At 41.6% G+C, this 13,473-nt stretch overlaps 1 protein-coding gene across 1 annotated transcript in view; it reads left to right on the top strand.

Annotated features, from left to right (window-relative positions):
* Positions 1-2,565: 2,565 nt before the first annotated feature.
* HSD17B4 (hydroxysteroid 17-beta dehydrogenase 4) overlaps positions 2,566-13,473 on the top strand; it is a 98,622-nt gene continuing 87,714 nt past the window's right edge. Inside the window, exons 1-2 of the mRNA XM_073222182.1 lie at positions 2,566-2,727; positions 6,968-7,021. Of these exons, the coding sequence (XP_073078283.1) occupies positions 2,670-2,727; positions 6,968-7,021 (112 nt within the window). The 5' untranslated portion in view covers positions 2,566-2,669. The remainder of the gene's footprint in view (positions 2,728-6,967; positions 7,022-13,473) is intronic.

The following is a 13,473-nucleotide window of genomic DNA, read 5'->3' as shown; positions in this document are numbered from 1 at the left end:
ACCAATTGAACCCATTTTTGCTGGAAAAATAACTGACAGTTTTATTTTTAAAGTTCATATCTAATATGGAAATACTCTTTGCAGTGCATTAAATTATAGTCATCACTCAACTTTCATGAGTAACCAATACTACCTCTCATTCTCATTCGCATTTATTTGGGCACCTACTGTACTAGGCACTTAAATTTACCTATCCCGGTTGACTCTGGTCTGGGACTAATCAGTGCCTGGTTGTGAGTCTGGGAAGTGGAGGACTGGCTCTGTAGCAATGACTGAGAAAGCCGTAATTTGCACTCCTGTTGCAGGTTTGTGTCAGAATACATCTCATGGTGGTGAAAACTGGACTGATTTTGCATGTACATTTCTGAAAGTAAGAATAATGTACAAAGCCTTTTTTCCCTTTAGTCCCTCCCTTCCTTCCTTCTTTCCTTCTTCCTTCCTTCCTCCCTCCCTCCCTCTTTCCTTCTTTCTTTCTTTCTCTCTCTCTCTCTCTCACAAGAGGAAAGGGTTACTGATTAAGCAAGGAAGATTGCAACACAAACAGATATCCTGCCATGGAGATCTGGGCATTTGCACAGGTGGAGCTTGGCGAAAGGGCTAGTGCACAGCTCACAAGCCTGCCTGGTGACATCTAATTTGAGGAAACTGGCTTTGCTCAATTGCCATACCTCTGTCCTTCCTTGGCAGCGAGAGAGTCGCAGAGACCAGTGTTTACTGAGTTGTGACACAGGCTTGTCCTTGAGCCTAAGATTACCATATGGCTGTTTCCCAAGGCTGACTTTTATAGCGTGATACAAGCCTGGACTCAAAAAGCTCCTGAGAAGGCTGTCGGACCTATCTCATAGCCACTATACAAAGAAGTTTGCCATTGGTACGAGCCAAGGTTGGTATCACGGGTAGATAAGACACATAAAGAGCAAAGGGCAGCAGAAGCTCTGGCTGGGGAGTGGAAAGAGAGATCCATGTGGGTGAGGTCCTGGTGCAAAGTGCTGACAGCGTGGCCTCTTATTACATGGACCTTCTTAGCTTTTGGTCCAGTGTCCTTGAGGCCAGCCCTCCTGGGTTTCAGTGAGCACCGGAATTCAGAGGTCAAACATCCTAAGGCAGATGTGGACAGTGGCTAAGAGAGCAAGGTGCTGGCTTAAGGATGTGCTTTCGGTGAAAGAAAAAACTGTACTTTGGAAATTTAGGCTTGAGTTACAGACCTTTCTTGCTCTGCCTGAGCACTGAAACCAGTCCTGGAGCTCTAGAATCATAGCTCTCCACTATGCCTCTCCCGCCATTGTTTCACTTCACTTTCCAAACACAGTTTGCCCAAAATCAAGATTACATTCCCTTCCAAAGCTTCTCTTTTCCCACTATTTCTTATTTTGATGAATGGCCCACCATAACCTAGATTTTCAAGCCAGAAATATGGGGGTTATTTTCAGTCATTCCTCCTCACATCCACATCCAATTAATCACAAAGACCTGACTTCATTTCCAAATAAATCTCCAAATTTTCCCTCTTCAACATTTCCTCTGCCTTATCTGAATGCTGTATTTCCCACTAGGTTTCTATATGTTTTCCTGGAACACCTCCAATAAACCCTCAATAATAGGGCATAGTGATCTTTCTACTATGTAAATGTGTCCTCTGGAGTAATCTTGCTTAAAACCATTTGCAGCACAAATTTAAGACACCTAAATGTGTCTTAAATTCTGTTTACTTCTGTGGCCTTACTCTGCACTCCTCACTGCCCCCAAAGAACCCCTGCCCCCCAAGTCTAGCTAGTATTTCTATTACTTGTAATGTCTTCTTTTATTTGCAGAGTTCACTTCTTAAAGTTATTTTAAGCCATCTCCACTGGAAAGATTTCCTTTTTTCTCCCCAGCAGAGATATGGTCCATTTATTCTGGCACCATTAGCCAATTTGTGCCTATTTGTCATATGAGTTGTAGAATGCTGCAACTCTTATTAAATAACTCTGAATAGCTCTGAAGGACCTAATCGTACATCTGTGAATTTGTGACTACCACTCATAGATGCTTAATGCTACATGAATGAATTACAATATATGACTGTTCTTAACATACAAAGGCAAAAACCATGTAGGCCAACTTGGTTGAACTTTTTTTTGTCCCCTGGGATTCTATTTCGGGCGATCAGTGTGGGTATCCCGACTCTGCCTTTTTGACACTTCCTAGATCATTCTCCTGCAGGAATTTCAGGGATTATATCCTGAGAAATCTGTACCCATTGGTATGGGTGCTTTTCCTTCTTAGGGGCTATTTCTGAAAGCCCTTTAAGCATAGAGGCTATGCCCTATTTCTCTAAGAGAGCGCCTAAATCCAGAATGCGCTTGTTGAGTAAATGACAAAATGATGGGTGAATGGACAAACGCGAGTCAGTCATTTTACCACAAAGGTTCCAGTAACTTCCACCACTTCCAGCCGCACAAACTGGCACTTGGCTCATCTGCAAAAGTTTTCCCGGTGACGGGAAGCACGTTGGACTACATTTCCCAGAGTTCCAAGGGACAGCCCCCACACCGCGCGCAGGCGCACTTGGGAAACGACGGCCTACGGCTCCTTCTCGGAAACTGGGAAGTCACTCCCTCTCTCCTCCCTTTGCGAGGGTCTGAACTCTAGTGTTTCTGCCTGCGTGTGTGTCGCTGCTGGCCGGACTCATGGCTTTGCCGCTGAGATTCGACGGGCGGGTGGTACTGGTCACCGGCGCGGGGGGAGGTGAGCACGAGAAGGCTGGAGGGCGGGTGCCCGAGACCCCCTTTTTCGGGCTGGGGAAACGCGCGCAGCGTCTCTGCGGTCCCGGCGCGCGGCTGCGTGCGGCCGTGAGGGGGCGGGAGGGGAGCGAGTGAATGGACCCAGTGAGGACGGGGAGCGGTTGTTTTCCTGGCGCCGAGTCTGCCGAGGAGGGAGAGGTGGGGCTGGCCAGCCCTGAGGGGGAGCCACGAGCACCTAGTCACCCAAGTGCAGCCCGCTTCGCCGCGGGGCTTGCGGGAGGAGAGAGGCCGGGCTGGGCTGTGGGTTAAAGGTCTTCCTCCCGCTCGTCTGTGCGCTTCGATTGTGACTCTGCGCTTGGATTGCAACTCTTCCTGCCGGTAGACACTGAGGCCGCCGTCTGGTCAAGGTTGCGAAGAAGAGGTCGAGGGCCTGGAATCCCCCCCAGAGGAGTACGGACGTCATACGCTTGCGTTTGAAAAGTCGGTCGTTCGGTGTTTCGTTCCCTCTGCCTGAAGGTTTTAAAGCTCTTGAGAGGGCCTTCTTTAACGAGAGCACGTGATAAGAACCTCCTCGCTGGAGTTGGTGTGCCCGAAGCACTGCGCTCCAAGTCCACTGCCATCTGGGCACCGGCAGTGAACTCAGATACTTGCAGGAGTCAGGCAGGGGATAGAGGATCCAGAAGGGAGTGGGTAGGGAGAGTAGGACCTGGGAGCAGAGACGTTTCTGAAGTGGGCCAGATTTTGCCATATGTCAGGAGAAGCAAAATGGAAATTTGTTACGTGAAATCATCCAATTTTTAAAGGGCGAAAAGTTAAAACAAGCCACTCATACCCATACCGGTGCTCTGCGGTGAGGTTTTACACCATATCCTGTCAGTGGATGGATGGCTTCTGTAACCTCCATGAGCAGCGATCTTGATGTTATGTGCCTTTGATTCCCCACTGGTAGTTCTTTATACGGAGAATAGACCTAATGCACGATTCATTTAAATTGTATATTAAAAGTCACAAACAAATCCTGTCAGTTAATCCGTGTGAACTTTTACATCTCCAATGGTAAAATGGATTCTAATGTCTAAATCCAGAAAGCACTTGTTGAGTAAATGACAAAACGATGGGTATTTCATAAAATACTTTTATTATTAATTGGTGGCTAAGTATTTTATACTCACAGCTATATTCATTCCAAAACGATCATATGTTTTTGGGAAAACATTTTGTTTGATGGAAATAATTACATGATACACTGAGTGTTTTAAACCTCCTTTGACAGTGATTCACTGTATGAAATACATTGTTATACCGGGACCCAGCACGCGCGCGCACACACACACAGACACACACACACACAATCTATACTTGACCCAACACACACACACACACACACACACACACACACACACACACACACACACACACACACACACACACACACACACACACACACACACACACACACACACACACACACACACACACACACACACACACACACACACACACACACACACACCATCTATACTTGACCCAAGTTCATGCATGGTACAGAGTGAATGAAGTGCACTCTGAAACTTTCTATTTTGTTTCATTAAGTAGATTCAGATTGCAAATCACTAAATTGACTTTGTGAAGCATTAAAGAGTTGTGACTAGATGATTATAACTTAGTACTTCCTGTTCATAGCTGGTCCGTATTTTAGAGTCCTGTAGACGAAATTTCCATTGCCTGGATTATGTATGGTACATTTACTAGCCATTAGACATAAGTACTGATCTGAGGGAATCGTTTAATTTTAGAGTGAAGTTGAGACTGTCATAGGCCATCATTGAGGAAGGGAGATAGTCCAATCATGGAGATTATTGTCCTTGAGGTCTTGGGGTTCTCAGAGATCCATACCTATGGAAATTGAAGCAATGCTGAGCATCCCAGGAGGGTGTTTATGAATGCCTGCTGGGCTTGTGCCTGGGAATTAGTTTGACTCCAACCCAGTCATGTTCTAGAAATGACTAGAAATATCTCTGCACTATTCAGGCATTGTTTGCTAGCTTGGAATATAGAATAGTTTAATGGCAGACGGAGAAGGAATTGTCCAGACTTGAGGTAAACAATTTTGCCATGGTTGGTAGTATAACAGGGAAGTTTGTATTTATTTCTGATTGTAGTGGTTGTTGGGATCTAACTGTGAGAGTGGTGGAGCAGGCAATGGAAGAAGTAAGTCTGGCCATTAGGAATTTGAGATGGTTATAAAACAGCAACTTGTAGATCTGGGGATAATGAGAAGTGTATATGAGTAGTTGGAGATTCTGGTGGCTGGGGAGAGATTTTGAAATCATTTGAATTCCTTTGATTGGTAAAGCTAGAAAGAGAAATAGTCTAGGAAACTATTCTCTGAGGCTCTTGGTTAACTTAAAGTAGAGAGGAGTCTTAACCACTGTTTGGAGCACTGAAATAGCAGTTTAAAAATTAACTGAGATTTGACAGTGCTAAAGGATTAAAGATTTAAAAAAAAATAGAGGAGAGAGGGTGATTGACAATGAATTTAGGTATATGGGAGAAATTTAAGATAGTATTTAAAATGATTAAGACAAAATGGAAGCTCTTGGATTTAACGTTTTGTGCACTTTAACTATAAAGCTGTGCTGGGCGTTGTGGGAAATGAAAAAGAGTGACATATTCAATCTCAACCTTCAAGGACCTTCTAGTTTAATTGAGGAAGCAGACTAATGCAGATAAAGTATTTAATAATGTTTATATAAGCACAGATACAAAAACATGGAAAGACCCTTACCAATCAAATATTCAATGGGCTATTGGTGTTAGAGGGAAAATGCAGGAGACTGTCACTTTTTATTTTATGTGCAGATTCGTGTACAGTTTGTATGGGCCTTATGATAAACATAGATCAGTTATCTTTTGAGAGAATTGTATGCTTGGTTTTAAGTTGAGACAATTCTCTGATTAAATCAATCTGTGCTAGAGAACTACCCCATTCCTTTCAGCAGATGATTTTCTACTGTTTCCATGATTTTTGCATTCTCTCATTTGATTTCTCAAAAAACACTTTAGAACAACTGCTTTAGCCTTGATCTGATCAAATATGAGAAGACTTGAGTTACTATATTGGCTGAATTCTCTCTTATCCATTCAGAATAGATGAAACTTTAAAATAAATTATTTGGTGATATCTTTTAGTTTTGGAAAACTTTATATTTTGGGTTCTTCTTAAAAGAACCTGATAATTTAGTCATCTCAATTTGTTATTTGTGATCTTACTATCAATTAGTTTAAATTAAATTTAAACTGCCAATTAGATGTATCAACTTAAGTTAAAAAAAGTGTACATGTTAAGACAATCTAAATAATAACAATACAAGATAGCCTTCATCCCCAATTGCTAGTCACCCAGTTCTGTTCCCAGAGGTAACCACTAGTTGCTACTCTCTCATATATTCTTCCTAAGATATTCTGTGTCAATAAATGTATGTAGGTATGCTTCCCTTTTTGCATGTATAAATTTACACCTTATACCCATCAGAAGAAATCTAATATTTTTTGCATTTGGTGATTGTGTAGTTAAGTTCCAGTGCAGGATATAGAAATGACAAAATCTTTGAAGCAAGGAAAGGTTTTAACACAGGCAGTGGGTTTTCGGCAGTTTCTCTTGGAATAGCTTGCAGAACAATGTGGAACTGGTCCTCTAGTGGAGCCCCACTCTTGGAGGCTCCTTTGTAACTGCACAGCCCACACAGCCACTGGACTCCAGGGATCTGTCTGGAGAATGGAAGTGGTCATCCAGAGATGAGGGGGTTAGATCAAGAAGCTGCCGCTCCATCCCTGTTAGTACCTTGGAAGCTTCAAGAAATCAGCTTCTTAGCCAAGAGCAGCAGCCAGAAGTCACAGTAAGATGGCTTTCACCTCATTTCTACCTTACAGATTACATGAAAATGCATTCAGTGGTAGAACCTAATTCACATTGAGCATCCTAGCAGCTAAGTGGAATGGTAGGAAATGATAGGTAGCAGAGGTGAAAACTGTAGTTTTAAGCTTTCCAACCTCTGCATGTAGAAGAGGGTGAAAAAGGAGTTGTAGAAGAGTTGGAGTGGAGGATGAGAGCACCAGGGAGACTGCTGGTGTAACGCACTCAACTGCTCACCAGCTATGTTAAAATAGGGATTGAGTTGGGTGGGCCAAAAAAAATTATGCTAATATTTGCTCAACTTGCTGTTTATTTTGTTTTTCTTTAGGACTGGGCCAAGCCTATGCCCTGGCTTTTGCAAAAAGAGGTGCATCAGTTGTTGGTAAGTTGACAAATTTTTCTTTTTGATCAGTAGCTGGTAACTAAAGTACCATTTTCACAAGCCAGCCACCTTTGTCTTTATACCAAATAGTTTGTCAATGTTCATCAATAATTTTTTTCTTCTGCCAGCAAAATTTTTCTCCCTTGAGGCTGATGTAGTATAGCTTAGTTTTAAAGTAAACTTGCAGCTTAACAGTATTAGTAAAGATGGGTAGGCATTTATTATAAAAAGAAAATTATTGAATTCAGTAAATTATGGGCCGTGATTTTTTTTAAGCTAGAATGAATCCCAGGTACAAGATGAATCCCAGGAAATATGAAGATGTTGATAAGAGTAGGAAATAAGTACATCTTGATAACTGGAAGTTTGGAGTCAGGGAATCCAAAGTATAGTTTTTAAAAATAAATTCATCAAGATTTTTCAAATGGAAATGCTTTACAATAAATTAAACACTTTTATTTAAGGGGGCAGTCACATGAGTTTTATTATGGGGGTTCCTTGGACCGTGCTGTACTACAGAATCCTAAGGGCGGGAGGTTTTAGTAACCTGAATGGCTTGGACTGGCCTGATGCACTTGGCAGTTGGTGTGGGCACAGGAGCAGATCGTCCACAGCCACCCTTTATGGGGACTTAGAGGGAGCACTTAGTGTGGGGTAGGGGGCAGGTCAGATGTGGTGACCCAGTATTTACTAATATTTTTCCTGGGATAAAGTTGTCAGCCCACAGTGTCTCCCAATCCCAGTTTTTCTGTATCTTCCTGGGGAACACGGAAACAGGTTTCTCCCAGTTTGTTTATGGAGGCATGTATCACAAAAGTGTGAACAAGCAACCAGCTTTTCTAAACAAAGACCCAAGCAGGACATTGAGTATACTCCCTCTGAGTGGATGTCCAGGGATTTGAGGTAAGTCCCTGCCTTTATGGAAGGAACCCTGAGCCTTTGGGTGTTCTTGAAGATGGTAACAAATCGAATCGGCTGCTTATGGCAAGGACTAATTGTGACGTGGTGGTATTTGGCCAGGGGGTGTATAGTTCAGGCCCTCTTAGCGAGATCATCCCCAAAATATTTATTTCAGGGCCTAAAGACACACGTGGTTACGTTTTTCTATTTTCATACTGCTGTTTGTTTCCTAATATTTTTATCTGATAACTGTTTATTTTTTTGTCTTTTCTACTCTATTCTGTAAGGACCTTGTTTTATCTTCTATAACTCCTAAAGGACCTATATATTGTCTTGTGGTTCTTTTCTTGTTTCACGTAGATTTTTTTTGGGTGCAGTGGGGTGGTGTGTCTTTGAGACTGGTTAAGTAAATTTCTACTTTTTTGGCTGTGACTGAGAGATAATCTTGTCAACCTGTTTTATAAGAAAATTTTATAGTGATGTGTGTCTGTGTGGATCACTTTTCCTATATTTCTCTGTTACCTTTGGACTTGTTAAATTTGGATTAGGAGCTTTGGGGTTCTATAAAAAAAACCAGGCACGGTGTGTCTATTTATGTTGTCATTGCCTTAGAGGTGGTATTGCTACAAGTGGTGCTGAAAGTCCAAAAAGGCAGATTTGTATCTTGGAAAAATACTTGTCAGCTTTGGCTGAAGAGCCAGATTTAGTTTGAAGTCAGCCAATGTGAAACTGCAGAACTCTGGGCTGATATTTTCAACTCCTCTCTCGAGTTACCTACCTGTGTGCTTTCTAGGCTGCCGCTGGGTTGTGCCCTGTGCTAACGACCACTAGGCTTGAATTTAGCTTTTTTAAACATACATTCCCTGCTTCCAGGTTGTATCACATGCATTAACATTTCTCCTCTTTTAATTTTTATGTTGCTCAGCATAATTTTTACCTAAGTAAACCAAAAAATGATAAAGAAGAACAAGCAAACCTAGGGTGTTATGACATCAGAGTATCTTGTGGTGATTAATCAAGTAATTCCATGACTAGCTCAGAGGCCAGTAAGAAGTAAGACCTTAAGAAATCAAGTAGCTTGTTTCTCATATAAGTCAACTTGTGGTAGGTTACCAGTGTTAACAAATAAATCTCAGTGGCTCACAGTAATAAAGGATTCTTTCATGCTACACAACCTTTCAGCTTCTGGTCAGCTCTGCCTCTGTTCTTTGTGTCTTCCTAACTTCAGAATCTCAGCTGAAGGAGCAGCGTCTATCTGGGATATCGCTGCTCTTGGAACAGAGGGAACATAACAGTAGAGTCACTTGGCTCTTAAAGCTTTTGTTCAGCGGTGGTATGCTGCTTCCACTCCCATTTCACTGGCGGAAGGAATTCACTTGGCCAAGCTGAAAGTTAAGGGCATCGTTTAAGATATTCTCCAACTTCGTGTTAATATGATTGCTGAGTTTTATATTCCATAATATAAAGCATTGTGGGAGATTTAAAGCTGAGTATAAGAACTGCTAGGACTTTGGCTGATGTTTGTAACAAGAGACATTTGGTTTTGTATAAGTTACATGTTTCAGGAAATGTCTGTACATATTTGAAGTAAATGCTGAGAGCGGAATAGTTTTGAGGTTTCCTCAGTGGGTGAGCCATATCCAGTTCTCAGAATATTGTTTTATTTTGAGGTCCTGAACATGAAGAACAGTGAAGTGTTGCAGCAAGAAGGTCTTCTTTGATGGTAAGAAAGGTAGAAAGTTTACTTTTCTTGAACAAGAAGGGTAACATCTTTGGATAATTGAAACTACAATCTTAAAGTAAGATCAGCATGATTTCTTTTCTGTGGGATGGTTACATAGTAACTGCTAAAGATGAATTTTAAGTTCCTTTGGTCCGTCATTAGAGCTTGTGTTTTTTACCACTCTGTGATCCTGACAGCCGCAAGGTGACCTGTCATGAGAAAATGAATTGCCTTTGAAACTAGGCTGGGCTTCAGATTCTGTGGCTGCTGCTAATTATATGCCCTCTCTGAATATTAGGAACCACCTTATCCACCTTCCGGGATTATGATGGGGATTAGATGACATAAAAAATTAAAGTCCTTTGTAAAGGGAAGAGAAAGGTGCCAATATTAGTGACTGCCCACCATGCGCATCCATGACTGGATATGTCAAAGTGAGCCTGAGTTCTTGTTCACTCAGGGGGCATCCCAGCCCCTTTGTTTAACATGATTTCTTTCCCAGAGTTATGTAATAACTGGTAAAGATGAGTCTTAAGTTCCTGTGCCTGATGTTGTGTTTCTCTTACAGATGAAGAAAAAGGCCTGGCTTAGGCACTGATATATTTTTCAAGTGTCAGCACAGTGATTTGCCTGGTAATCAGTCAAGGCAGATGTATGCTGATTGTGTGAATGAGTTGAACTTATATGACATGAGGAGAAAGATCACAAGAAAGCACACGTGGATTCCAGCTTATAATAAATAAGCCACATGTCCAATGCCCACATCCTCCCAGATGCCTTCTGTCAATATCACTAATGCAGGGGGAAAGGTTTTAAGTAGTTTTAGAATGGCTGTTAGCCATTTGTTATTTGAAAAGCCCAGTTTAGAAAAACTAAAAATAATTCTTAAAGTTAAAAGACTTAAAACTGTATGGATTCATGTATTCATCCAACGATTACTTATTGAGGGCCAGTTATATAGCACACACTATTGTGGGTACAGGAGGAATCGAGTGGGGAATAACACGGGGTCCCTACTTTCATGGAGCTTGCATTCTAGGTGGAGGTGGTGGGGAGACAGACAATAAATACATATGTAACAATTTATCAGATAATGATAGGTGCTATGGAGAAAAAACTCAAGAGTGAATGGGATAGAAAATGCTGCAAGAGGACTTTTGAGAAGACGTTTGCAGGAAGTGAAGGAAGGGGTATGCCAGGAGAAGATCTGAGGCCCAGGATCCCCTGGCAGAGGGAGCATCTAGGGCCAAGGTCCTGAGGCAGGAGCAGGGTTGGTGTGTTTCAGAGTTAGCAGAAGCTCAGTGGCTGGAGCATGGTCATCAAGGGGACCAAAATGAGAGACGAGAGCTGAAAGGTCACAGGAGACCAGATCAGGTGGGACCGTTTAGTTCAGAGTAAGGACTGGCTTTTACCCTGATGGAGATGGGAAGCCACTGGAGAGTGTAAATAGAGGAGCAATGCGAAATGGATCATTCTGGTTGCTGTGTGGACAGTGGATTGTAAAGGAGCAAAGATTGTAATGGAAGTGAAGAAGGATGATGGACACATTGGACTTTATTATACTATTATCTCTTGTACATACGTGATTTTCATGGGAAAAAAAAGAAGAAGAGAGAACTGACAGGTTATTGCAATAATCCACATATGAGATGATTTAGATGGGTGGCAGGGATGGAGGTGGTGCAAAGAGGTTAAATTCTGGATATATCTCAAAGGTAGATAGGGCCAGATTTGCTGACTTGCTAATGTGGGTTGTAAAGGAAAGAGAAGGCTGGGGTGGCGGTATGCTGAAGTGAGGAAGCCTGAATGAGGGAGGACCAGGTTGGCAGGGAGGAGAACTTCCCATTAGATTCTCAGATGGAGACATTAAGTAGGCAGTGGGATACTTTAGTTGAGGGGACAGGTTGAAGCTATATACAAATCTGAAGATTCTCAGTTTATAGATGGCCTGTAAAGCCAGGAGACTGGATCACATTACCCAAGTACAGGTAAATAGGAGATGTCCAAGGACTAAATGCAGGATGACGCACTGTATTATTTTCTGTTGTTCTCCTTTGATACCTTCTTGTTCTTGAGACTAATAAAATGAACTAATTTAATGTACTGCTGTCTACTACCACCACATTTTAGAGTCCTTCAAATATTTAGATATATTTATGGCCATTCTGGAAAACATTCCTGATGAACTTGGTGATTGTATCTTTCTGCCAAATAGTGAAAATAGTATGTCAACTCTCTGTATCCCCCACCTTTTTTTCACTGATAGGCAGCGTAAGGGTAAATTTGACCCCATCCCCAACTAGAGTAACTACCATTAGCCAATGCTTTCAGTATGCTTGTCTTTCTCTTACTTAACATTCTGTTCATTTTTCTGTCTTTAATAGTCATTGCACACGTGTTTTATATACAAGTCACTTTAAATACTTTTTGGTAGCAGTCAGGGCATAACAGAATATAGGAAGAAATCCCATTATGTCTGCAGCTCTAAAATCAATGCAATAAGTCTTAATGCTATTCTTTGCTATAGGAAACTTTATCAAAATGGGAGAAAAGGGATCAGGCATAGAAAATAGAAATGTCTGGAAGGACATACAAGAAACAGTTAATAACAGATAACTCTGGGAGAAATTGGATGACTGCAAGGGTAAAAAAGGACTTTCTGAATCTGCAGTTTGAATTTCTTAAAAGCTTTAACAAAAAAAAGTAATTAACCTCTCCACAAAATAAATACATTTTTGATATGATATCACCCTTACCATTTTTTTGTACATTTAGATACTCAGTACAAATGATGTTGCATAATCAACACATATAAAAATAATTCTGATTTTGCAGATTTGGGAGCACCATTTTCCTTTGGAAATAAAAATAGTTTATAGATACATCATTGGTAATAGATACAACTTAGCTGCTAACAGATTCTTGGATTGAATAAATATGTGAACATGAATATGTGTAAGTGTAATTATAAAGCACTCTTCAAGTATAAAGCATTATAACATTACCCCTTGATAAGTAATAGAATTCAGAAACTGTTATATAAGCACTTTTCTGCACTGAGCTGCTTCAAAAAGAAGGAACTGCCTATAGTAAATTGGAGCAGTAAAGCAAGGCCAGACTTCCAACAGTGACTGTAAGTTCCACTGCTGATCCTGAGCAAGGGGATAACATAGTCTAATGGCTGCCTTAGGGCCATTACCCCAGCAGCTCTCTGTGGATGACCTGGAGAGGTGAAGATTGGAGGCAAGAGACCACCCGGGAGGCAGCTGCAGTAATCTGGGCATGAAACGATAGACTAGGAAAGAAATAGCGATGAACAATTCCTCAGAAGAACTGGAAACTGCTCCGTTCACAAACTACCTGAAGAGCCCGAGCAGCTAGCGCAGTGCCGGATCCACAGTGGGGATACAGGAACATTTGAAGAATCATTACGAGGTCGATGACCAGACCTGATGGCGCAGTGACAGATGTTATTTAGAAATAGGGGAAGGGACAGAGTGCCTGGGAGATAGCTCACCCAGCAGCGAATGGGCGTGAACAAGGTGGGACAGTTTGAGGAAGAGGATGATCAGTTTGGTTTGCATTTTTTCCCCTTGCAAACAAAGTTAGATAGATCCCCTCAGCTGGTTTACAGCCTGATATCAGGACCCAAAGCATGTTTCTTGCTGTAGTCTTTTTCATATATTGAGGTACATACAATAAAATGCACAAATCTTAGTAAACACCTTGATGAATTTTGACATGTGTATTCACTCATGTAACCCTTACCCAGATGAAGATTAGAACATTCTCACTAATTTTTTTTCCCCTCACCTATTTCACCCATTCT

The sequence above is a fragment of the Manis javanica genome, chromosome 14 (genome assembly GCF_040802235.1).
Source record: "Manis javanica isolate MJ-LG chromosome 14, MJ_LKY, whole genome shotgun sequence".
NCBI classification, from domain to species: Eukaryota; Metazoa; Chordata; class Mammalia; order Pholidota; family Manidae; genus Manis; species Manis javanica.
This window is presented reverse-complemented; position numbering and strand designations above follow the sequence as displayed.